The sequence below is a fragment of the Macaca fascicularis genome, chromosome 3 (assembly GCF_037993035.2).
Source record: "Macaca fascicularis isolate 582-1 chromosome 3, T2T-MFA8v1.1".
Lineage (NCBI taxonomy): Eukaryota > Metazoa > Chordata > Mammalia > Primates > Cercopithecidae > Macaca > Macaca fascicularis.
In genome coordinates, this window is record NC_088377.1 from 192,823,927 (window position 1) to 192,851,010 (window position 27,084).

A 27,084-nucleotide genomic window follows, 5' to 3' on the forward strand; every position below is an offset into this window, starting at 1 on the left:
AAAATGTCAAAACTCGTATTGCAGAAAAAAAAAAAAAATCAGTAAAATAGGGTGCAAAGAGAGGCATTTGTATTAACTTCCTGGGGCTGCCATAGCAAAGTGTCACAAACTGGCTAGCTTAAAACAAGGGACATATATTCTCTTACAGTTTTGGAGGCCAGAAGCTGAAATCAAAGTGTTGCAGGGCCACGCTCCCTCTGAAGGCTCTAGGGAGAATCTGTTCCACGCTTCCTTAGCTTTCGGGGTTATGCCAATCCTTGGTGTTCCTCAGTTTGTGCATGTGTCACTCCAACCTCTGCCTGCAATGTCACATGCTGTTCTCTTTGTGGATCTGCTGTGATTCAATGTGCCCCCTAAAGTTCATGAGTCAGAAGCCTAATCCCCAGTGTAACAGCACTGAGAGGTAGGACATTTAAGGGGAAGAATGGAACGGATTAATGTCTTTATGGTGATAGTGGGTTTGTTATAAAAGCAAGTTTGGGGCAGGTGTAGTGGCTCAGGCCTATAATCCTAGCACTCTGGGGGGCCGAGGTGGGTGAATCACCTGAGGTCAGGAGTTCGAGACCAGTCTGGCCAACATGGCAAAATGCTGTCCCTACTAAAAATACAAAAAAATTAGCTGGGGGTGATGGTAGGCACCTATAATCCCAGCTACTCAGGAGGCTGAGGCAGGAGAATTTCTTGAACCCGGGAGGCGGATGTTGCAGTGAGCCAAGATCACGCCACTGTACTCCAGCCTGGGCGACAGAGTCAGACTCCATCTCAAAAAAAAAGCAAGTGTGGGCTCCCTCTTGCCTTGTGATGCCATTGGCCATGCTGTGACTCAGCAAGAAGGCCCTCACCAGATATCGCCCCTTGATTTTGGACTTCCCAGCCTGTAGAACCATGAGCCAAATAAACTTCTCTTGTTTATAAATGACGCACTCTGTGGTTTTCTGTTATAGCAGCACAGAATGGACTAAAACAGCATCTGTGTCCAAATTGCCCTCTTTTTATAAGGACATTGGTCATAGTGGATTAAAGCCCACCCTAACGGCTTCATCTTAACTTGATTATATTTACAAAGACACAATTTCCAATAAGGTCACATGCATAAGTAACCAGGGGTGACAGTGACATTATATATTTTGGGAGGGACAGAGTTTAGCTCCCAGCAGCCATTTGGAACTGGGATTAAGAGCACAGGCTATGGCCAGGTGCAGTAGCTCACACCTGTAGTCCCAGCACTTTGGGAGGCCAAGGCGGGAGGATTGCTTGAGCCCAGGAATTTGAGACCAGCTTGGGCAACATAGGGAGACCACATCTCTACAAAGAAGAAAAAACCACACATTAAATTAGCTGGGCATGGTGGCACATGCCTGTAGTCCCCGCTACTCAGGAGGCTGGGCTGGGAGGATCGCTTAAGCCCAGGAGGTCAAGTCTGCAGTGAGCTGTGACTCCACCAGTGTACTCCAGCCTGGGTGACAGCGAGCTTGTTTCCAAAAAAAACCACAAAAAACATAAACACACACACACTCACACACACACACACAAACCAACCAAAAAACGAGCAATAGGATTTGGTATTAGACTGTTTCAAAGGCCTCAAATTTGGTATGGTATGATCTTTGCCAAATTAGTTAACATTTCTGGGATAATAAAGACTACCTCATGATATTGTGTGAAGATTTAAAAAGATTATGTGTAGAAAGCACGTGGCTGAGTGCCTGGCAGGAAGAAGCACTTGGTGGCTGGCAGGTCTCCTCCCCTTATTTTTCTTTGCATTATTGTTATTGGCAGTTTAGTAGTAATTATTAACAGTCTGTGGTCTAAGCAGGCCTCATCATGAGGGTGAGGTTTCAGCAGGACTTGAAGGAGGCAGGGGAGCTGGCCCAGCTGGTATCTGGAGAAAATATTCCAGGGAGAGGAAACAGCTGTAGCAAAGCTTCCAGATCCTTCTTACATTGCTCTGCTTTATAATATTTTTTTCTTTTTCCTTTCTTCCCCCACACTAGAATGCAAGCCCCTGAGCATGAGTTTACTGCCTCCTAGATGAGTCCTAAGCCCCCAGAACAGTGCCTGGTGCGGAGCAGGGCACTCTGTGGGCACAGTGTAACAGTTGTTAAAGAAATCAGTATTGGAGCCCAGAGGGATTGGGGATGAAACATCTCTTCTGTGTCTTTTTTTGTTGTTGTTGTTTTTTGAGACAGAGTCTCACTCTGTCGCCCAGGCTGGAGTGCAGTGGTGCAATCTCGGCTCACTGCAAGCTCTGCCTCCTGGGTTCACGCCATTCTCCTGCCTCAGCCTCCTGAGTAGCTGGGACTACAGGCATCTGCCATTACACCCGGCTAATTTTTTTGTATTTTTAGTAGAGACGGGGTTTCACCATATTAGCCAGGATGGTCTCGATCTCCTGACCTCGTGATCCACCTGCCTCGGCCTCCCAAAGTGCTGTGATTACAGGCGTGAGCCACTGCGCCCGGCCTCTTTTGTGAAGTTCTAAAAAGTCATGAGATGATGTGGACTGTGAGCCTCATGAGAGCCCCCTCATTGCAGGCCAGTTTGTTGGTCCTGTTTTTGAGAGACTCCTCCAAACCAGGGGTACCACCTCCCCCTCTTTCCACTGGACATTTCTGATTAGAACTTATTCCAGGGGCTGGTCCTAAAGCAGTATTTTTAAATTAAATTAAATTATGTATTTATTTAAAGACAGAGTCTTGCTCTGTAATCCAGGCTGGAGTGCAGTGGCAAGATCTCGACTCACTGCAACCTCCGCCTCCCAGGTTCAAATGATTCTCCTGCATCAGCCTCAGCCTCCCTAGTAGCTGGGATTACAGGTGTGTGCCACCACACCTGGCTAACTCCTGACCTCAAATGATTGCCTGCCTCAGCCTCCCAAAGTGTTGGAATTACAGGCGTGAGCCACTGCGACCGGCCTACTGTTTTTTTTTTTTAAACAGACAGGACCTTGCTCTGTCACCCAGACTGGAGTGTAGTGGCACCGTCTCGGCTCACTGCAGCACTGATCTTCTTGGGCTCAATTGATCCTCCCACCTTAGACTCCGGTGTGGTTGGGACCACAGGCACACATCACTACACCAGTTATTTTTTTATTTTTTGTAGAGACGGGGGTCTCACTGTGTTGCCCAGGCTGGTCTTGAACTCCTAGCTTCAAGTGATCCTCCTCCCTTGGTCTCCCAAACTGCTGGGATTAGCAGTATGAGTCACAGCATCTGGCCCCTAAAATAGTACTTTAAAAAAGTTTCTGGAAATTGTTTCATCTGGCAAAAGTAAGACAAGGGCCAGAGATGGTACATGGAAATTCTCAAAACATCATGGAATCGCAGGTTTGGATTTCAAGAGGCTCAGGAATGAGCCCATCAGATGTCTCCCTCCGTGCAGGTGAGGCGCAGTCTTTTGTACTTCTGGCTCCCGGAGCCGGCCTTGCTTTTCTTTCTGAGCAGGCACTGGGACACTTTGCTCCCTTCTCCTAAAAGGCAAGGGGGGCTCCCTCCACACACGGCTACATCGTGTTCTTTGTGCACGGTTGGTCTGTGCACTTGGCCACCTCTGGATTTGTCTGTAACGCTGCAGATTATGTGGCATCTCTCTAACTTTATCAAGTCAACTGGCAATCTAGAGGGAAAAGCTTTGTGCGACGGGGACATTGCACCAGCGCCAAAATCCATGTAGATGTGCTGGCCTTCACCAGCCACTGTCCAGACTCTGAACAGACATCAGTCGAGCACCTGCCACATGCCGGATCCTTGCCAGAGCTCAGAGCATCGAGATGAACAGGTCACCCTCCTCAAAGGACTCAGGGGACCACCGTGTCAACAACTGCTACTAACATTTATATGGTCCTTTAGAGCTGCAAAGTGCTGTTGCCTATAAACAACTTGCCAGGTGAGAAAAACCAGTCTAAGCAAGGTAAGGGATTGCACAACAGCTTTCTGGCAGTGACAGCAGTGCTGGGTAGCAAACCCTCCTTTGACTCCAGACGCCAGCTGCTTTCAACCACTGCTCTCCACTGGCCAGGAGGGAGTGAGGGTAGGGAAGGGACAGTGACTTACAATAAATACAGCTGTGTGTGTGTGGCGGGTCTTGTGCAGCATAGAGGGAGGAGGCCTCTGTTTGCTGGGGAGGGTCACAGCAGAAGTCGTATTTGATTCAGGCCTTGAGAGATGAACAGAATTGTTCTAGATGGAGAATCTGGAGACAGGGCGCAGGCAGGCAGGTGTGGAAGCTGGGGACCCTTCTGGAGTGCAGGGGAGTGTATCAGAGTGGGCAGAGGCCAGTGAGGGCCTCCATCTCCCAGCTCAGTAGATAAGGCTGGATTCTCCAGGCAGTCAGGGTTTCCCAGCACTGAAGTGATTCAATTTTGGTTTAAAAATGCAGCCAGGCATAGTGGCCATAATTTGGAAGGGACACCTCTTAGGGCTTACAACTCGAATGCATTCAAAGTTGTTGGAAATGCTGCCCTCTTAGAGGTCTTTTCAAAGGGGTGGGGAGGAGGATTTAAAAATGCACAGAAAACGAGGAGGTTCCTAGCTTTTCTGCTTTGTGTGTGGAGGAGCAGAGGTGAAGGAGGCTGTGTTGGAAACGGGAGTGAGGTGCCCGGCGGCAGGGCTGTAGACAGAGGCGAGGGCTCCTTCCCTGCCACCCTCTCCCCTTGCCTGGCGGGTGAGTGAGGCCCCTGGGGGAGCATCGCTTCCGTGTCTCCTCTGTTCTCTGCAGCTCAGACAAGTCGGCCACAAGCGCAGGGCTGGCTCTGGCCGCTTCTTCCCCAGTGGCCCAAAGGGCACAGGTGAGGAGAGGGACAGCAGGAAAGGAAGGAAGCTGCTCGGAGTGCGGCATCAGCCCGGCTGAGAGCCCGCCGCTGTGTGCCAGGGACAGCTCCCATCCAAAGCCTTTCGCCCTCCAATGCCTGCCAGGCCCAGGCGGTGGCTTGAATGAGCGAGCTAGGGGGCCCAGGTGTGGGCAGAGGAGCAGGGCCTGGCCCATCGCAGCCCCCTCTCTCCACCCTGAGTTGTGACAACCGAAGATGTTTCCACATTGCCAAATGCCCCCCTGGGGAACAGAATCTCCCCTGACCGTGAGGACTGTCTGCTTCCCTGAGTTTAGAAGACTAAACCCTCCTAAGAAATGTCCTTCCCAGCACTTTGGGAGGCCGAGACGGGCGGATCGCGAGGTCAGGAGATCGAGACCATCCTGGCTAACACGGTGAAACCCCGTCTCTACTGAAAAATACGAAAAACTAGCCGGGCGAGGTGGCGGGCGCCTGTAGTCCCAGCTACTCGGGAGGCTGAGGCAGGAGAATGGCGTAAACCCGGGAGGCGGAGCTTGCAGTGAGCTGAGATCCAGTCACTGCACTCCAGCCTGGGAGACACAGCGAGACTCCGTCTCAAAAAAAAAAAAAAAAAAAAGAAATGTCCTAAGAAATTCTATCAGTTCAATACATTTACATTATAAACTCTTCTTAGAGATTAGAATGCGAAACAGAATCAACATCCTTGATTTGTGACATGCACCTGCCCTTATCCACCACCCAGGTGACATTCAGGACAATCCTCTCAAGTGCTCTCAGCTCCGCCTCAGGGCGGGGGTGGGACAGCACAGGGAGCCAGTGCCCACGGGGTCCCTGCGAGCCTCACCATGACAAGGTCAGGGCAGACACCTGGGGGTCAGCCAGCAAGGGTTTCTCTATCTAGAACTACTTAAAACGTATTCCCTTCAAATCTCTCCAATACATATTTACCAATGTGCTGCCTTTAACTAGGCTTGGCCTCTTTCAGGGCCACTTTCCCTCATTCCTACAAAGGCACCGAGCAGGAGCAGCACGCTCACCACAGCCAGGTCTTCCCCATTTGCGAGGAACAAATGCCAGCCCTTCATTGGAAGAGGGTACAGGCCTCTCTTAGTTGTAGTCTGACAACAGGAAGAGAATTCTTCAAGGCCAAGCCCCAGCAAGAGGCCTGTGGTGCGCCATGCTGTGCCTGGTGCCTCGGCACCACTCAGGAGCCCGGAACAAGCTCGCTTGAGGGAGACCAAGCTCTGCTGAACGAGCCTCGTGGGAACAGGAATCACAAGGACCTATGTGGCCCAAAACCCTTTTCTAAAGCAAAAACATGCCATGTCACCTACACATCTAGATATATGCCACATCATCTATGTAACTATACACGTAGTTACCTACAGTCATGTGTTGCTTACCCATGGAAATGCACTGAGAAATGTGTTGTTAGGTGATTTCATTTTTTTTTAGACGAAGTCTAGCTTGGTCGCCCAGGCTGGAGTGCAGTGATGTGATCTCAGCTCATTGCAACCTCTGCCTCCCATGTTCAAGCGATTCTCCTGCCTTAGCCTCCCAAGTAGCTGGGATTACAGGCGCCCGCCACCACGCCTGGGTAATTTTTGTATTTTTAGTAGAGACGGGGTTTCACCATGTTGGCCAGGCTGGTCTCAAATTCCTGACCTCAGGTGATCCACCTGCCTCGGCCTCCCAAAGTGCTGGGAATACGGGCGTGAGCCACTGCGCCCAGCCTAGGTGATTTCATCTTTGTGTGAACATCATGGAGGGTACTTGCACAAACCTAGATGGTGCAGCCCACTACACGCCTGGGTTATATGGTATGGCCTATGGCTCCCAGGCTACCAAACTGTACAGCATGTTACTGTAGACAATTGTAACACAATGGTATTTGTGCATCTAAACATAGAAAAGGTACAGTAAAAAGATGGTATTTTAATCTTGTGGGGCCACTGTAGCATATGCAGTCTGTCCGACTGAAGCATCTGTACACGGCCCATGACTGTACCTGTGTATGTGCCACATCACCTGTATGTAGATATGTAGTCTGCACACACACTCATGTGTTGGGCACACAAACAAGGAACAGATTGATAAATTCTTTGAGTTTCAAAATTGTGTTGTTTTGGCAACTTTGTGACTTTTTCCTTTCTCCCAAATATTACCATTAGCTTAAATCACAACCACTATTGTTTCTATGGGGAAAACATACACATTTGCTGTCTCTCTCATATTTGGCCTACTAGGAAATGAAAAAACTGACAACTTAGCACACATGCAAAAAACCTGTGTGGCAATTTTAAATTAAACATATTCATACTCGGCTGGGTGCGGTGGCTCATGTCTGTAATCCCAGCACTCTGGGAGGCTGAGACGGGTGGATAGCCTGAAGTCAGAAGTTTGAGATCAGCCTGGACAACATGGTGAAACCCCATTTCTACTAAAAATACAATTAAAAAAAAAATTAGCTGGGCGTGGTGGTACACACCTGTGATCCCAGCTACTTGGGAGGCTAAGGCAGGAGAATCGCTTGAACCCGGGAGGCAGAGGTTGCAGTGAGCCAAGATCGTGCCACTGCACTCCAGCCTGGGCAACAGGGCAAGACTCTGTCTCAAAAAAATAAAATAAAATAAAATAAAATAAAATAAAATAAAATAATAATATATTCACACTTAACAGTGGAGACAGATAGTTTACGAATTAAACCCTGACTCTTTTTCCTGATAACGGAAAAGAGATGAAATTCACGTACTTCTTTATTTGGGGAGAAATAGCTAAGTGGAAAACTGCACGTAGAATTTTAATTGATAGGTGCTGAAATACAAGGCATTTTAAATAACTTCTTTAACAAAATGGTAGATAGTAGGATTTATTTTAATTTTTCAATCTGAAAAAAAAACCCAAAAACAAAAAAAACCCAAACTATCCTCATATATATATATACAGTGTCAACATTTTCAGAGCACTTACATTAGGAAACATTGTTTCTCTTCAACTGTATGACAATACTGTATATGCCACAATAAAATTTACAAACACAATCGCATCGGCAGTCATACAAACATCATGATTTTACATTTTAATACACAAGAAAAAAAATAGACATCTTCCCGGCACTTGGCTCCCGCCTGACGGCAACGTCTCCTACACGTTTTGAGAGACCTCAGCTTTGAAAACCCAGCAGCGGCTGTTTCAGAAGTCATGTCCTTTCCAGATCCAAACTTAAATAATGAGAAATTTGCCATTTCAAAATAACTGAGAGTTTATTCATGGGTGTGGTGAAGTTTACCCCACCAAAAGATGTGTAAAAAAATGGCATGAAAGTAAAACTAAATAAAGCTGTTGTAAAGCAGCCTCGTTGACACGGTAGCCCGGAACGAAACACTTACGTGTAAAAGTGTCATTACAGTTTTAAAGTCATTCGTTATATTCAAATGACAACTTTTTGACAAATCTAATGAAAACAAACTGATTTGGTAAAAGGTTCAAAGACTTCCACATTCAAGCTCGGTGTGGCTTCGCACGCGTGCGCCCCGGCTGCGGAGGTGACATATTGCTGTATTCGGACATAAGGCACTGTGATCTGAACATGCCGTGCACTCACCTTATGTCGCATCACCTGTTCCATACCAGTGAACTCTTTGAAATGAAAAATAATGAAAACTTCAGGACACAGTGCACTTTAATGACATACAGCATTTAAAATCCGTCAGACAAAGGTCTGAAAACAGTCTTTTAATGCAAGCCTGAATCTTCAAGCACATAAAATCTTTCTTTTTTAAGCTTAATTCCAACATCACTGGAAGAAATACCCATCATTAAACCCTGATATACATTCTTAACCACTTGCAGCCAGTGTTCATGAGGCAAAACGTGACCCAGAAACTTTGTTCAAGTTCTCCTCCTAGGGCGTCTACATTCACGGCGGTCACTCTGTTTCCGTCTCCTTTTGTTTGGCACCTGTCAGTGGATGGAAGACGAAAGTTTCAAAGCTCATGGTAACAGCAGGGTTCTCTCCCCCAGGGGTTTCTACCTGTGCCTGGCAGTGCCTTAGAAGGATGATCCAGAGGCTTCGGAGGAGGGCAACGTGGGAAGGAGCAGGTGGCCCAAGCTCCCATCTCCCACCCAATCGTTCCTGCAGCTTGGATCCATGTAACATCTTGTCATTCTAAATATGTTAGATTTAATTTGGAAAAAAAAGAGTTCCACTCCTAAAAAAATTTACTAAGAAATATGTAGGTATGTTTTAGTGAAGGTGTGAAGTATTTCAGTTGTGCACACTTAAAAATATGTGTTTAAAAAAGCTTAGGCCAGGCGCGGTGGCTCACACCTATAATCCCAGCACTTTGGGAGGCCAAGGCAGGCGGATCACCTGAGGTCAGGAGTTCAAGACCAGTCTGGCCAACATGGTGAAACACTGTCTCTACTAAAAAGACAAAAATTAGCTAGGCATAGTGGTGGGCACCTATAATCCCAGCTACTTGAGAGGCTGAGGCAGGAGAATTGCTTGAATCTGGAGGCAGAGGTTGCAGTGAGCCGAGACCACACCATTGCACTCCAGCCTGGGTGACGAGTAAAACTCCGTCTCAAAGTAAAAAAATAAATGAAATGAAATAAAATAAAATAAATAAAATAAAATAAAATAAAAACTTTATGGTATTCCTAAGGATAATGGCACCTAACAAGTATCTGGCTAGGACATTCCACAGTGGATTGGCAGGAGAGCTACTATTTTTCTCATCACAGGAGTTTCTCTCCTATTTTTTCACCAGATGCTAGACCCCTGAAAGACATTGGCAATCTATTAGAATATGTGGCTAAAATATTGTAGCTCCTAGCATCAGACTGCCCACGCACTGGATGCACGCACACACAGGTTCATTCAGGCAGTCTAAGTTTGACAGTGAACTATTGCTAAAAACTTTCTGAAAAAGAGAAAATGTTATTGTGTTGAACCAGTATCCCTATGGGGAACGGTGGCCATTGCCTAGTGAAGAGAGTCACCCTAGTACCTTTCAATCAAGTAACAGCAGACGCTTCATCAAACTGCCTCTTACTGACTATTCCACGGACAACCACCTAACAGTGCTGGTCCTGGGCACCGCGCCTCATCGCACACACATGGCTTTCATGCACGGCTTTCAGCTTTTCTCATAGCATCCTAGGAGGGAGACTGGCCTGTATCAGCCCACTCCTTCTCCACTGAAGAAATTGAGGCTGAAGGAGGTGAAGTGACTTGCTTACATTCAGATAGTGCTCGGGTGGGATGGCTGGGACTTGGCCTCACAGTGGGGGCCTCCTCGTTCACTGCTTGTAGTCGGCTGTCCGCTGCACACGGAAGCACGTCAGCGACTGTTGATCAGATGCAGGCGTCCCACTCCAAAAGTTCACGTGCAATCCAGTTATTAGTAATGTGGAATATTTTCCTCAATGAATCGTGTTGTATACGCTGCATCATAAGGAATTCCAATCCAGCTACCCCCATCTTCACGGCACAATTTCTATGGTAACATACATTCCAAATTCCAGCTGGAAATAGATTCCTCCCTGCGCCAGCACGGATGGGAGGGGCATTGCAATGACTTAGAATTTTTGAAATACCAAATCTGGATGGAAATTTGAACTCATCCAGTACAACCGTCTCATTCTCATGGTTTGAGATCTCAAGAAACAGAGAGGATGAATCACTTGACTTGTTTACTCTTTTTGTAATGTCCAAAGAGACAGCCAAGAGCTGACATTCAGCCTGACCCTGCTGGGCAGACTGTGTCCCTTGGTCCAGGGCTGGAAATGGGCTTTTTCTGAAGGTGCTAAGCTATAATACATGTGGGGATAAATCTGCCCAAAGAGGACTTTTTCTAGTGAGCACGAATGTGCTGTGCAGTTACGCCAGCTTGGAAATTTACATGAATTTAATACGATGGTCTGGGTGAGTCGGGTTCCCTCTCTTCAGTGTTGCCTGTGAGATTCCTCCACAGCTGCACTGTTCGTTTTCAATGCTGTGTCGTATTCCATCGAATGAATGTGACACAATTTATCCATTCTTCTTTTCAAAGATATTTGGATTATTTCCAGTTTTATGACGTTGACATGCGTTTAGTTCTTAATATTTCATGATTATAAAGACTATTGTGAGATTCAGGTCTTTCAAACACTTGAAGTTTGCAAGTGACTGCACCAGGCCCCATTTCTAGAGTTTCTGATTCAGTAGATTCGGGGCGGGGCCCCAACGTGGACATTTCCTAATAAATTCCAGGTGGCGGTGATGATGCCTGGCCTGAGGACCACCTCTGAAAAATCACTGCCATACTGGAATTTCTCTTGGTGTTCTCATTTAGTGAATGAGACATGTTTGTTGCAGGTGGTGAAGATTCCTTTAGGGTAGGTATTTTTGGGTTACAGACTGTAGAAACTAGTCTTAGCTGAAATTTCTGAACTAAAGAGAAATCAATACTGTAGTACACACACCATTTAATATTTGATTCTTAGAGTTCAAAGGGCATGCTGTTTGCTCCCACATTGGGTCGATGTGGCCCTGACAAAGGCTGGGTTGTTCATATTTGACTGGGCTGGGGAGGCGCAGGGATGGGAAGAGGAGGAAGAGGGAAGGGAGGGCTGGGGTTTTAAGAACTCTGAAGCCCACCTCTTACTACTGAGTGTGTGAAATGAGAGGACGGCCAGCTCCTCTTGTCCAAAGCCCTCTCCTCCTCTCTCTGCTCCTCGCTGTCTGAGACCCTGGGGGCTTGCTCAAAGTCAATCTGTCAGAAAATGAGTTTAACCACACTCTACTTGAAAGTGAATAGAATTTCTGTGCAATATTAATAAAAGTTTGTGTAAGTATTCTGTTTTATCTACTAAAAAATACAAGGTTTTTATTTTATTTTTTCTCTTTAAGGAAAGATGAAGGTATCAGTAGAAGCCAATGACATTCCCTCTATGTTTCTTATGTTTCACTAGTTCTCCCACAAAGCACAACTGAAGAGGTGTTTTCAGTGGAAAAGGTTATGATGAACATGGCAATGGCTCCCAAGTCATTTAGGGGCCACTGGACCTTGATAGGATGCTCTTAACTTAGAATACATTCTATACACTTTCCTCACTCACGCAGAACACTTAAACTTCTCAACTGAAAAGAAAACGAAAACGGTTTACAAAGTAATATAGTCAAAGCCTTGATCTGTAGGTGGGTGGTGGAGAAATGATGGTTTAAATGCTGCACTTCCTGTTCTGCCCCCCACCCTTCCTAGATGCCAATGGCAAAGTCAGAAACCAGCATTTTACCTGCTGGTGTGAGGATCAGGGCTTGCAGAATATCCGACAGGGAAATAATACCCACGATACTATCTGCTTCATTTACCACCACCAGCCGATGGACCTGCCAAGAGAAAAGCAGGACACGTGAAAATTAACATTTAAAAAAGGTTTAAAATGGACATTAGGAAAAAATATCATGTCATGTTTTTATACGATAAACACATCCCTCCAGCCTGGGGAATATAGTGAGACATCATCTTTAAAAAAATGAGACAGTGGCTGGGTCTGCTGGTGCACACCTGTGGTCCCAGTTACTTGGGAGGCTGAGGTGGGAGGATTGCTTGAGCCCAGGAAGTGGAGGGTGCAGTGGGCCAAGATCACACCACTGCACTCCAGCCTGGGTGACAGAGTGAAACCCTGTCTCAAAAAAAGAAAAAAGCAACACACACACACACACACACACACACACACACCCCATAAATGAATGAGGGAAAGTAGCAGCAGACAGACCCAAACGACGACCCTGGGCTCTAACATTCAATGTATTACTGTCTGATTACCTGGAAGACCCACTGCGTACTGAAGAGTCACAGCCCTGGTGGAAAACAGGGACACAGGCCGGAGAAGGAAAGAGGGGAAAACTATCTATCTACTGTCTCTAATGATACTGATTTGTCTCTAATTCAAGCGGATTTGCTTGATTACTTTTAAGAAAAAAGAGCTAGCTATGCCCTGCTGAGTTTTCAATTTTCAAAATATTAATATAGAAAAGATACACCTCAAAACACGAAGCACAATGTAGCTATAACATGCTCTTAAACATAACAGTTTTAATTTCTAAAAGCTGTATGTCAGTTTCTAATAACTATCAGGTACTTGTCTTATACATGGGAAGGAAGTCCAGATGATGACGGAAATGAAGAAACAAGGTCGTGGCTCTTACAAGGGTTTTATTTTCTGCAGTGTCTTTTCTCTGTGAAGTTCATATGTTAAGAATCGCATTCAGGAGGATAAATGAGCTATAATGAAGTGGGATAGATTGCGTTCATCTCTAGTTCTCTACTCTGAAATCTCTAATGAGTGACTGCAGAGTGTTTTGTGGTGTTTCTGTAACAGGCATTTCATCCGCAGGAAGGGAGCAGTGTCGCTATTCTCTTAAAAACTTCAGAACGGCTGGGCGCGGTGGCTCATGCCTGTAATCACAGCACTTTGGGAGGCTGAGGTGGGTGGATCACAAGATCAGGTGTTCAAGACCAGCCAAACATGGTGAAACCCAGTCTCTACTAAAAATACAAAAAAATTAGCCGGGCATGGTGGTGAATGCCTGCAATCCCAGCTACTCAGGAGGTTAAGGCAGGAGAATTGCTTGAACCTGGGGGGTGGAGGTTGCAGTGAGCTGAGATCATGCCATTGCACTCCAGCTTGGGCAACAGAGTGAGACTGTGTCTTAAAAAAAAAAAAAAAAAAAAAAAGACTTTAGAACTCGGGCCGGCCGCGGTGGCTCACGCCAGTCAATCCCAGAACTTTGGGAGGCTGAGGTGAGCAGATCACAAGATCAGGTGCTCGAGACCAGCTTGACCAACATACAAAAATTAGCCGGGCGTGGTAGTGCATGCCTGTAATCCCAGCTACTCAGGAGGCTGAGGCAGGAGAATCGCTTGAACCTGGGAGGTGGAGGTTGCAGTGAGCCAAGATTGCACCATTGTACTCCAGCCTGGGCAACAGAGTGAGACTTCATCTCAAAAAAAAAAAAAAAAAAAAAAAAGAAAAGGGCTTCAGAACTTGGGCCAAGGCAGCTCTGTGCCAGCTGTGCCCTGGGAGACCCTCTCTGTATTGAACAGCGATACCCCGGTAGAAAACAGGGACATAGAAAGGAGATAGGAAGAGGGGGAAATCCAGTTTTTATATTTTGTCTCAAATAATACTATGTTGGTGATGTTTCTGTCATAGCTTGCTTTAGGTAAATAATAATAATAATGTCTTGGTCATCTTTCATATGGCAGTCAACATAAATTTCTTTTAAACATTTCTCTAAAAAAGCTTTTAGGTTCATCAGTAATCCTGTGATATAACATAGCACAATTATTTGCTAACTATAATCACACATTAAAATGATAGTTCACATTTGTCTTCTACACTGAACACATTTTATTGGTTACATTCAATAGTGGATATTAAACAGTTATCTCTTGAACTCTGAAGGGAAACCATCTCACTCAGAGAATCTCTCAAGGGAAACTATCTCGCCCAGAGAATCAAGTAGTTCTTTCAGACTGAAATGACTTCCCAAATATTTTCTTGTCATCTGCTGCTGAGTCAAACTTATGTATGTCCCTTGTTGGAGGTACCTAAAAGTTAGTGCTCTATTTATGTCATATAAATAAATGGAATCATCACTGATACTGTACACCCTTCTCCTAGCTACATTAAAGCTAAAAACTTATTTTTTTGGTCCTTCTGTGAGGAGTCATCTTGTGAAGGAATTTTTTTTTAGATGGAGTCTTTTATTTAGGGTGTTACACAAAGTATATTTTAAAATCCTATAAGCATTAAAGTCTAAGGAAATCGGAGTGCTGAGGTGCAGGAACCTGGGAGTTACTACATTATTTGCTATTTATCTAATTGAGGAAAAAGAGATACTGGTGGGAAGAGAGAAAAAAGTTTATTGATTTATCATTCACTTTGTTAAAATGTACATTTTGCACTTTAGATTTTGAATTCATAAATACTCAAATGGAACTTAAAGCTTCCGGGACAACTTTTGTTTTCTCAAAACAAAATGTATCTATAGATATAGATACACAGATCTATTTAGAGACAGGGTCTGGCTCTGTTGCCAAGACTGGAGTGCAGTGGCACCACCACAGCTCGCTGAAATCTCAAGCTCTTGGATTCAAGTGATCCTCCTTCCTCAGCTTCCCTATTAGCTATGACTACAGGTCCAAGCCACCATGCCCGGCTAATTTATTTTTATTTTTAGTAGAGACAAGGTCTTCTTATGTTGTCCAGGCTGTCAAACATATATAGTTTAAACTATGAATGTATCTTACCAGTTTATTTGATTTAGCTATGATATCATGACTTTTCAATTCAATTCAACAAATCTTTAGAGATTGCCTATGTGCCAATAGTGTGCCAGGTTCTGGGACAGGAGAGAATCCCATCCGACTGAACTTGGAGGCTGCCTCGCTGGGCCCTTCCTGAGAGTCAGGCTTCCGGAGGCACCATTCACTACTGGGGACTTGTTGCAGTGGCCTTCGGGGGAGCAGGACTGGGAAAGCCGTCTCACCTCAGCTCTCACTATTCTGTCCACAATGGTCTCCAGTATTTCCAGCTTATTGCACTTTACAACACCTTCAAAATACTGTGAACGGTGCTGAAGGGCCTGGGTCACTGTGATATCTAGGTTATTGTATGTTTTCTCAGCAGCAAGATTCTGTAATGAAGCAAGAGAATAAATTATATCCTTTCATTTCAGTTCACTTCAATGACCAAAATTAGTGAGCTTAAGACAGCCTGATTTCTAAAAACTTTAATGCTTATCTGAATTTAGTACCTGCATACATCAGACGTTCGTTCTGGCTTACAACATACCATTGGTACTGTTATTTCATCAACGTAACAATCACAATTAAAGATAATCATGTTACGAGGTCTACCTTCCTTATGAAGCAACATTGTTAAACTTTGATAGCATATCCTGCCAAAGATTGCCCCCCGTTTTTACCCTCTAATGCTCTCTACCATGCATGGATAAAATCTCTGGCAAGGTGGGCTGACACCTGTAAAGCGTGGTGAGTGCTGCAGCAATGGACCTTCTCAACGAGCTCCCTGGGAAACAAGGTTTCTGCTGGGAAGAATTTGGAGGGCCCAGGGGGATCAAGCAACCATGGAGGAAGAACAGGCTTGATGAGCCCCATGGATCCAAACGGCTGCATGGGGCTCTCATTCATTTTAGTGGGTCCCACTCAACCAAAATGCCCATCAGCATATTTCTCGGTGACTATTATGTTTAACATAACAGAATAGTGTGAAGCAAAGGGTTTGAGACAGCTACAAAAGAATGTTCAATGCGGGGTCAGCATTGTGGCAAAAAATGGCGTGCACATTTGCGGCTATAAAGTGTCAGTCCCCTTTTCTTCTTTAGAACAGTGGCTCCCATCAGTAAGCAATGGGATGTGCCCGACAAAGGAGCCATGAGTCCACGTGTGCACTACACATACGCCTAGAGGCGAATAAATCAGTCCTCCTCCTGGGAAACAAGAACATTGAAAATACATACACATGCTGTGGCAGTGCATAAAATATTCATGTATTGTAAAGACGAGGAATTATAAAATGTTGCTAATGTATAACTAATTGCTAAACCAATGCATATTAAAAGTACAATTACTATAGAAGGTCTATAAAATTCTGATAATATCCTCACACCCCAAAAGGTTAGAAATTATTAAATTAAGAAACAAGAGAAACACATAAAAACATATTACATGAATGTTTAAAATGCATTCTAGGTGACAGATCGAACAAAATTAAAATACTTACAATTACATCAAATTTGGAATAAATATCTACAACTTTTCCTAAAAATGAAAAATACATGTTAGAAAAATGTCTTAAAAAAGAAACTCATTTAAAATCAGTTTTAATGACATAATTACTAAAAGTTAAACGCTAATAACCTTGTCTATTTTTAAATGGAAACTTAGATATAAAATCATATTTTAATGGACATATGAAAATAAACCAATTAAACATTTGTATGACCCTTTGTGCCCTTTGGTGCTGAATTTATTCACCATATCCAAGTTTTCATTTTCCCCACGTATCTCCTGTGCCAGGTCATCTCACAATAATTGCACCCTGAGATAAACAATTATTTCTGTCTGACTGTCAGCGCCAAACACACAAACCTGACTCATCCACAACAGGCAGAGCTGATATTCGTCTTTCCACAAATATGTTCAAGGCTTTAATTATGGGAGTGTCTGGATGTATGAAGGCAATGTTGTGGTACGTTCCTATTCCAAGCTCATCCAGGTTCTGCTTCATGAAGGCAGGCTTTGGCATATCAGACATCTAAACAGGAAGATAAGCGCAAATGTTCTAGACCCAGAACACACCCTTTTCATGTTCAAATGTCCAGATGTGAATGAAAAAGTATGTTCAACAAATTAAAGTTCGTTTTTTCTAACAGTCTACCTGGATGCCTGAATTCACATGAGAAATTACAAAGAACTATATCTTTTGTTTGAACCAGTCTGTATGTCTATGCTTATATTTAACCAATCACAAACTCTTGCAAAGCATTAACACTGTAACATTTTTTCATCTCCCCTTCACTCACTAAAAACGTGCATAGAACCAGGGAGGAACAGGTCTATTTGGGATATTAAGACCTGTAAGCCACCAAGAATTGAATCCTTTATTCTTAATTGTTCATGTTAAATTTCTGGTCCTGCTGTCAGGATTAAGTAATATTTATTAAGAACCCACACATTTCCAAACCCAAAGCATTTGACAGCAGCTGTCTGAGCCACTGCTAAGCTAGTCCTCACGCCACCCGCCTCTACATCCTGAATTCTCCTTGGAGAGCTCCAATTTTTGTCTACTAGGAACAAAGCAGCCAGCTGAACAGAATTAAAAGAATCTTTAAAAATTAACTTTTCTTTTCCGGGGCTGTTTTAAAGGAGGAGGGATATGGCAGGAGAGAAAAGTCTAGGGTCATGTTTGAGTATAACAAAATAAGGTCTACGGTTTCAAAAATCCACCTTTTATAAAGGGTATAGTTGATTCCATCCTCCTGGTGTACCTTATAATTATCAGGAAAAGATGAACAATTAGAAGAAACAAAATGTTCAAGTCAAAGAGTTCATCAACATTCAAATCATGAGACTCCTAGAAATTTAGAGAAAAAAAAGAAAGACCTATTAGGTCATCTAGTCCATCTCAATATAGCTAATTCCCTGTTGCATACTATATGCTTAGGCTAATTTTCAAATGTCTTGAAGGGAAATGCTCCTTTTTTTTTTTTTCTCAGAAAATGATCTCATAATTCAGTACAAAACAGGCTCTGAAATTTCTTTAAGTTCTCTATTTTTATCTGGAAACCTTTAGTTAGCTGAATATTCTGGCAGCATGATTCTAATTACCATATTGGCCCAAATATGAGGCAGTGCTGGGCAGGGGCAACTTCCTCTCCTTTCTATAGAAGATAAAAATCTAAAGCAGCTCTGCGAAAGAATGAGCTCATGCTTTGACTCCCTCTTGTGCAACAGCACACTAGCAGAAATAGTTTGGGCTTGGGAGTCGGAGAGACTCCCGGGTTTGAAATCTACCACTCAATATCCACGTAACTTGGGGCAGGTTTCCCAGCCAGGTGTCCTGTGGATGCAAGGTGTGCAAACGCCTCCCTCCCACGGCCCCTGCATGGAGGAAAGCGTCAGCAGTGAGGAACGCTCGACAGGGATGCTGGCTCTACCGCTCCCCAGCCACGCAACCTTGGCAAAGCTACTTAACCTCTCTTAGCTGCATCCCTATAAAATAGGATTAATAAAAATACCTACCTGATAGGGTAGCAGCAAGGATGAGATTATGTAAAGTACTTAGAACAGTGCTGGACATACAGTAATCAGCTCTCATGATTAATATTATTTAAAAATGACTCCAAGGATTAAGTGAGCTGCAGGCCTGGCACATGGGGGCCCTGAATACATCCTTCCCACTCCATGCTCCCTCTGTTCCTATGAAACTTCAACTACTAAAGCGGCTGCATTCCCAGATGTACAGTATGATAATGTGGATGCATCCCTAATCCTTTTTTCCTAGATGATCGCCTTTATTAAACTTCAAACTTTAGTTTTTCGTAAATTATTCTTCCCTACCTTATTTCTTAGCATAGCATGGTTAAATAAAAGTTATTTATATATGTAAATAATTAAAATATAAGACTGGGTTGATTGACAAGGTATTTCTCTCAATCACTAAGCCCTCTGTGCTTCTGTAAGCAAAAGGGGCCCTCCAGCTGCCTCCAGGGCAGGAGCTTCGCTCCTTCACGCTGCACCGGAACGCTACTTTAGGTCCTTAGGTGAAGCCATGGGGAGGAAAATGGGAAAGCTAATTTGAAGTACATTTTTAATATCTGTTACATTCTTTAAAAACAACTCTTCAAATTACCTCTTCAGAACCCCTAAGACCTTCTACTGGTTCTATCTGACTGATTACTTATAACCTCAAATTCCATACATGTAATTAAAAGGAAAACATAAAAAACCCTCTTATAAACTCTCTGTTCTTCCTGAGTCTCTTTTAATGTTTCCAACCAAACACGCTCAAAGTTCTGGATGACTATGGAGGCAGCTCATTTCAAGTAGCTGAGAAACCCTGCAGGTAATACAGGCCTTATTTGGGCCAACATGGTATTCTTGTGTCAAAATTTTATTTGTTTTGGGTTTTTCTATCACTGCTGCAGTTTATAATAAGATAATCTTGAGGACAGTATTTTTTTTTTGGAACATGTTTCTAAAACTGTGACACCAATAAAAGCAACATAAAGCAATTTTTACTCTAGATATTAGTTCAATTTATCTTGTACAACAGTCCTTAATTAGACTGACTTGCAGATTGCCTTCTTTCCCCTATGTTGGTGATAAATGTTTTAATTTAATGAGAGAATGCCGAGTTTTGTTTTTAAAGTTATTTTGATACTTGCACTAAAAGGACATTGCTTTTAAATTGGAATCAACTTTAAGAAAGTACAATTCAGATAGTAGTAAGTTGAGAAACTGAAGTTTAGAAAGGGAGATCTCAAAACTAACAATTTCTTCTATTGAGGGTAACAGGAGCCAATTTACTTGAAGTACATTATTTAATAAGTAAATGCAATTATGTCTTTAGAAACGCTAAAAACAACTTACAAAAAGCTGGAGGAACTTGAGGATTCTTTTGTGGGTGAGTATATAAAGTGCATTCCCACTGATAGGGTCAATAACTGGCAATCTGTGGATTTTATTTTTGATCAAGGAGTATACAGCATCGAAGAGGCTGTGGGAAAAGTCGTTAAGAGTTGTTAGGAGGCTTTCAAGAAAAATCAGAACATTTGGACTACCCCTGCCTTAAAGCACTTCCAGTGTTTTTATTATTACAATAATTACAGTGTTTTGGAAGAGTTTTAAATTAGAGATCTCACCAAATTTTTCATTTTTCACAATCTATGTTAACATATCTCAAATACAAGTGCAAGCTACAAATCTCTAGAAGAGGAGATTTTTTTTTGGTTTGTTTTTTTGAGATAGGGTCTTGCTCTGTTGCCTGCTGTCATGGCTGACTGCAGCCTTGACCTCCCGGGTTCAGGTGATCCTCCCACCTCAGCCTCTTGAGTAGCTGGGACTACTGGCATGCACCACCTTTATTTTTTGTAGACATGGGGTTTTGCCGTGTTGCACAGGCTGCTCTCGAACTCCTGAGCCCAAGCAATCCACCAACCACGGCCTCCCATAGTGCTGGGATTACAGGCATGAGCCCTTGCGCCCAGCCAGGAAGAGGAGTTTTTTTTTGAGTGTATTTAGTGATTTTATTTGAAAGATAATATAACCTAAATCCTTAGAAAAGCAAACAGATGCATCATATTAGCAAGAGAGCAAAGGCTGTAGCAGCAAGCCCCGTGCATTGGTGAGTGGGCAAACTGGCTCTACCCTGGGCCGGCCTGGCTAGTAGATATTGTAGGGCCAACACTTCTGTTCTACTTGGTGCCTCTCCTGGGACTGCCAGTAAGAAGGTTGTTACATCTTTTTGTTAGGACTTGTAAATAAAATGAAAATAAATGCTTTAATCTTTCTCTGTACAGGATTTGAGTTTGAAAGATGCTTTTATACAAATGTGGAAATGTATCACAGCCAAACCAGAAGGCTGGATAAAAAAGGATGGCCCAGACGACTACATAGAAGGCAGCTCACGTTCTGACCACATCTGAACCGACATCTCACATACACTGATGTTTAAACACTAGTGTGGAGCTGAATTGCCACAGGAGTTGTTTAAATGCATATTCCCAGGCCCTATCCTGATTGAGCAGGTCAGGGGTAAAAGCCCAAGAATCTGCAATTTCAACACACCCCCCAGATTGGCCGAGATCTTCATGATGGTTTAGTATGACCCTATTACTAGCCCATTATCAATCCTTAGCAACACAATGGCTGTGATTTTTCTAGTGCTACTAGGTTTACTGAATGCATACAGTGTAGTTGGAATTAAGGAGGCCATGGGAACTGTTTAGAATAAAGAACATGTTTATTTGTTTCTTTCTATCATGGTGATAAAACACATACATCTGAATGAATGTTTTCAAAGGAAAAAAAAAGTTTACCTTGCATCTGGAGATATATTCACTAAAGGCTTAAATGTTTCTTGTAAATAAAGCTCTGTATTTATAGAAAGAAAATATGCAGTTAGTAACACATTTGCTGTTTGCAGTTATTACATAAATTCAAATACCCTTCAGTTTACAGTTAATAGAAGGATTAAAAACTCAAAAAGAAATTTAATTTGCCTAAAACCCCTGCATTAATTACAGTTATGGCTATTTTAAACAACTTCCAAACTGTTTTCAGGATGTTGCATTTGAAGAAAAATTAAATATTAAAAACCAATTTGACAGTAGGTGTTTATAAAATCAGGAAAAAAAGAAATCTGATAAAAGAGCAATACCAGCAGAGGTCACTAGAATGCTATCAGGTTCATATTACTCTCAAGAAATGAAGCAATTATGAAATTAAAAAAATTAATTTCCATAAGTTATAAGATAAAATCAGTTATAACAAACTTTGTTCTTTAAATATTCTTAAGTATTATACCAAATTAATGCTCAAAACCTACTGCATTGTGGGCATCTTTCCAGCATATAAAAACTTTTTTTCTAAAGATATCAACTGCAATTAATTTGCTTTTCCAAAGTTTCTTTTTTTTTTCTGAGACAGAGTCTCACTCTGTCGCTCAGGCTGGAGTGCAGTGGCATGATCTGGGTTCACTGCAATCTCTGCCTCCCAGATTCAAGCGATTCTCCCACCTCAGCCACCCAAGTAGCCGGGACTAAAGGTGCATGTCACTACACCTGGCTAATTTTTTTTGTATTTTTAGTAGAGATGGGGTTTCACGATGTTGGCGAGGCTGGTCTCGCACTCCCGACCTCAAGTGATCCACCTACTTCAGCCTCCCAAAGTGCTGGGATTACAGGCATAAGGTACTGTGCCCAGCTTTTTTTTTTTTTTTTTTTTTTTGAGAAGGAGTTTTGCTCTGTCACCCAGGCTGGAGTGCAGTGGCATCATCTTGGTTCACTGCTTCCCAGGCCCAAGCCTAAGCCTCCCAGGCCCAAGCAAGTCTCCTCCCTCAACCTCCCAAGTAGCTGGGATTACAGGTGTTTGCCACCATGCCTGGCTACTTTTTTGTATTTTCAGTAGAGACAGGGTTTCACCATGTTGGCTAGGCTGGTCTCGAACTCCTGACCTCAGGTGATCCACCCCTCTCGGCTTCCCAGAGTGCTGGGATTACAGGTGGAGCTACTGCATCCGGCCCTAATTTTGTATTTTTAGTAGAGACGGGGTTTCACCATGTTGGTCAGGCTGGTCTTGAACTCCTGACCTCAAGTGATCCACCTGCCTTGGCCTCCCAAAGTGCTGGGATTACAGGTGTGAGCCACCACTCCCGGCCTTGCTTTACCAAGGTTTCTATACAGAAGGTGTTTAAGAATATTTTGGCATTATTATTACTATCAAATACCATGTAATGTCAAAATGTAAATATACTTAAACCTTGGTCTAACAGTACTTGTACAGTAGAACTGGATAAGTATCTATCTTGGTGTTATACAATCTCTGTACAACAGGCCGTACAGATCCCATGACAAATTTGTTTAGCTTGGTTTGACAAAGCCGTAATAAACCAAATCCATCACTCAGTGAAACTTCTAAATCACATGGATTTGAAAGGGCCCCTGGGGTGTAAGAGAACTCCAAGATGTGTTCTGATTTCACAGCCAGTTACAAAGCTTGCTTCTCCTATCAAGCATATTATGGGAAACATAGAACCAAACTCTTCAATTTTGAATTCAAAATTTTCCTTTAGTTGGTCCCTCCATTTCTACCAGTGTTTCCTTCAGCACCCTGCAGACTGGGTCTGCCGTGATTCCCACCCCCGGTCCTCTCCACCAACCCACCATGACAAGTCTCCGTGAGACCACCACCTTCACAATCATGAAATGTGAATTCAAGAAATGGTTCCATGGCAGAAAAGAGTATCATGATTTTATAGGGTGAATGTCAATGTGACAAAGAAAAGAACATGGTCTTCAAATTACTTCCATGCTATTTGCTCCAAGCCATCTAGTTTGAGGTTCATTTGTCCTAAGTTTCTCCATAATTTGTAAAGAAACAATTATTAGGTTTAAATAAGAACAGATGCTTGCTTTGGTTCAAGTTAGGCATGCCTCTGATGCACTTCTTAATACCAAGGCAAATCTCTGAGGGTTGGACTTAGTAGAGAACGGTGGCCCCACTGTGGACAGCGGGGTGGAGCTTGGTTAGCTCATTCATCTTCACATTCCTGGCCCTAGGATAAGGCCCTGCCTGCTGTAGGTGTCCTATACATGTCTATAAACAGAATGGACAATACTTATATTGTTCAGCTTTAGTACAGTAGCATACTATCAAAATTAAGATAGAAATAAAGAGAATGTTTTAAATAACATTTTATGATGAGCATTTTTTCATGTGTCTGTTGGCTGCATAAATGTCTTCTTTTGAGAAGTATCTGTCTGTATCCTTCGCCCACTTTTTGAAGTGGTTGTTTTTTTCTGGTAAATTTGTTTGAGTTCTTTGTAGATTCTGGATATTAGCTCTTTGTCAGATGAGTAGATTGCAAAAATTTTTTCCCATTCTGTAGGTTGCCTGTTCACTCTGATGGTAGTTTCTTTTGCTGTCCAGAAGCTCTTTAGTTTAATTAGATCCCATTTGTCAATTTTGGCTTTTGTTGCCATTGCTTTTGGTGTTTTAGACATGAAGTCCTTGCACATGCCTATGTCCTGAATGGTATTGCCTAGGTTTTCTTCTAGGGTTTTTATGGTTTTAGGTCTAACATTTAAGTCTTTAATTCATCTTGAATTAATTTTTGTATAAGGTGTAAGGAAGGGATCCAGTTTCAGCTTTCTACATATGGCTAGCCAGTTTTCCCAGCACCATTTATTAAATAGGGAACTCTTTCCCATTTCTTGTTTTTGTCAGGTTAGTCAAAGATCAGATGGTTGTAGACATGTGGTATTATTTCTGAGGGCTCTGTTCTGTTATGTTGGTCTATAGCTCTGTTTTGGTACCAGTACCATGCTGTTTTGGTTACTGTAGCCTTGTGGTATAGTTTGAAGTCAGGTAGCATGATGGCTCCAGCTTTGTTCTTTTGGCTTAGGATTGACTTGGCAATGTGGGCTCTTTTTTAGTTCCATATGAACTTTAAAGTAGTTTTTTCCAATTCTGTGAAGAAAGTCATTGGTAGCTTGATGGGGATGGCACTGAATCTATAAATTACCTTGGGCAGTATGGCCATTTTCACAATATTGATTCTTCCTATCCATGAGCATGGAATGTTCTTCCATTTGTTTGTGTCCTCTTTCACTGGCCATTAGAAAAATGCAAATCAAAACCACAATGAGATACCATCTCATGCCGGTTAGAATGGCGATCATTAAAAAGTCAGGAAACAACAGGTGCTGGAGAGGATGTGGAGAAACAGGAACACTTTTACACTGCTGGTGGGACTGTAAACTAGTTCAACCATTGTGGAAGACAGTGTGGCGATTCCTCAAAGATCTAGAACTAGAAATGCCATTTGACCCAGCCATCCCATTACTGGGTATATGCCCAAAGGATTATAAATCATGCTGCTATAAAGACACATGCACACGTATGTTTATTGTGGCACTATTCACAATAGCAAAGACTTGGAATCAACCCAAATGTCCATCAATGATAGACTGGATTAAGAAAATGTGGCACATATACATCATGGAATACTATGCAGCCATAAAAAAAGGATGAGTTCATGTTTTTTGTAGGGACGTGGATGAAGCTGGAAACCATCATTCTCAGCAAACTATCGCAAGGATAAAAAACCAAACACCGCACGTTCTCACTCATAGGTGGGAACTGAACAATGAGAACACTTGGACACAGGAAGGGGAACATCACACACCAGGGCCCATTGTGGGGCGGGGGGAGGGGAGGGGGGAGGGATAACATTAGAAGATATACCTAATGTAAATGACAAATTAGTGGGTGCAGCACACCAACGTGGCACATGTATACATATGTAACAAACCCGCACGTTGTGCACATGTACCCTAGAACTTAAAGTGTGTGTGTGTGTGTATATATATAAAGTATGTATGACCACACACACTGCAGTCTTTCCTGCTACAATTATGATTCTCAATGGAGAATAATGTCAGCACATCAAAGAAGTTGTATTATGGCCAGGTGGCACATGCCTGTAATCGCAGCGCTTTGGAAGGCTGAGGCAGGTGGGTCACCTGAGGTCAGGAGTTCAAGACCAGCCTGGCCAACATGGTGAAACACCATCTCTACTAAAAATACAAATATTAGCCAGGCATGGTGGCAAACACCTGTAATCCCAGCCACTTGGAGTGTGAGGTAGGAGAATCACCTGAACTCAGGAGGAGGAGGTTGCAGTGAGCCGAGATCATGCGACTGCCCTCCAGCCTGGGCGACAAGAGCGAAACTCTGTCTCCAACAAAAAATAAAAAAAAGGAAGTTTTATTAATAAATCAAATTCATACCATTTTACTTTTTTGTACTATAATTTAACAGCAACTGAATACAAAGTACATTAGATTAACTAAATGTAGAAAACCAGGAGAAATCGTGTTTTTCATGGCTCAGTTTAACCATGTCCTCTGGTTTGAAAGTGCTTAAAGAGTGTTACTCCTTGGTCTTTGTTCATTTTGTTCTTTTCTCCATAACTTAACAGTCTCAACTCTTTCTCATACCCCCATTCCATCAGGGCACCTTTGTCTTTTTTAGGTAAAATCTTTTACTTTTTAAATTTTTAAATTATCATTAAAACAACTTTTAAATGTTCAAAAAAAAAAAACATTTTATGGAGCAGAGAGAAAAGGATCTGCAAAATTAAAACACACTTTTCATACTAAGCATAGCTTTCCTGATACTAAAAGATTTTAAAAGTCCAACAGTGCTTACCCCTCCAGGTTTCAATTTTATGTTCCTCTAATTCATAAATCTGTACCTGCAAATAAAAGAATTCTTATTTTTATATATATATATATACGACATAGAAAAAATATTTGGAAAATGAAACAAAACATAGCTTTCATAATAGCATTTTCTATTTACAATTAGAAAATGAGGTGGCCAGGTACGGTTGCTGATGCCTGTAATCTCAGCACTTTGGGAGACCAAGGTGGGCAGATCACCTGAGGTCAGGAGTTTGAGACCAGCCTGGTCAATATGGTGAGACCTCATCTGTACTAAAAATACAAAAATTAGCCAGGCATAGTGGTGGGTGCCTGGAGTCCCAGCTACTCGGGAGGCTGAGGCAGGAGAATTGCTTGAACCCAGGAGGCAGAGGTTGCAGTGAGCCGAGATGGTACCACTGCATTTCAGCCTGGGCAACAGAATGAGACTCTCTCTCTCAAAAAAAAAAAAAAGAAAGAAAGAAAGAAAGAAAATGAGGTGAGATATAGAGGAAAAAATGTATCTGCAAGTTTTTTGTTTTTTGTTTTTTTTTGAGACGGAGTCTTGCTCTGTCACCCAGGCTGGAGTGCAGTGGCACGATCTCCACTCACTGCAAGCTCTGCCTCCCGGGTTCACGCCATTCTCCTGCCGCAGCCTCCCAAGTAGCTGGGACTACAGGCACCCACCACCACGCCCAGCTAATTTTTGTATTTTTAGTAGAGATGGGGTTTCACTGTGTTAGCCAGGATGGTCTCGATCTCCTGACCTCGTGATCCGCCGGTCTCAGCC

At 43.0% G+C, this 27,084-nt stretch overlaps 1 protein-coding gene across 15 annotated transcripts in view; it reads right to left on the reverse strand.

Moving 5' to 3' along the window:
* Window positions 1-7,642: 7,642 nt before the first annotated feature.
* PRKAG2 (protein kinase AMP-activated non-catalytic subunit gamma 2) overlaps window positions 7,643-27,084 on the reverse strand; it is a 323,235-nt gene continuing 303,793 nt past the window's right edge. For 14 of the 15 annotated variants that reach the window (XM_074036390.1, XM_074036392.1, XM_074036384.1 and 11 more), the window contains 8 exons: window positions 26,302-26,347; window positions 21,408-21,462; window positions 19,960-20,086; window positions 16,957-17,122; window positions 16,589-16,626; window positions 15,333-15,479; window positions 12,071-12,164; window positions 7,643-8,749 (listed from right to left, as the gene is read on the reverse strand). In XM_074036390.1, coding sequence (XP_073892491.1) covers window positions 8,718-8,749; window positions 12,071-12,164; window positions 15,333-15,479; window positions 16,589-16,626; window positions 16,957-17,122; window positions 19,960-20,086; window positions 21,408-21,462; window positions 26,302-26,347 — 705 coding nt within the window. In that variant the 3' untranslated portion in view covers window positions 7,643-8,717. Of the gene's footprint in view, window positions 8,750-12,070; window positions 12,165-15,332; window positions 15,480-16,588; window positions 16,627-16,956; window positions 17,123-17,814; window positions 17,942-19,959; window positions 20,087-21,407; window positions 21,463-26,301; window positions 26,348-27,084 lie in introns of all 15 variants that reach the window. The other variant, XR_012433086.1, reaches the window with a different exon arrangement.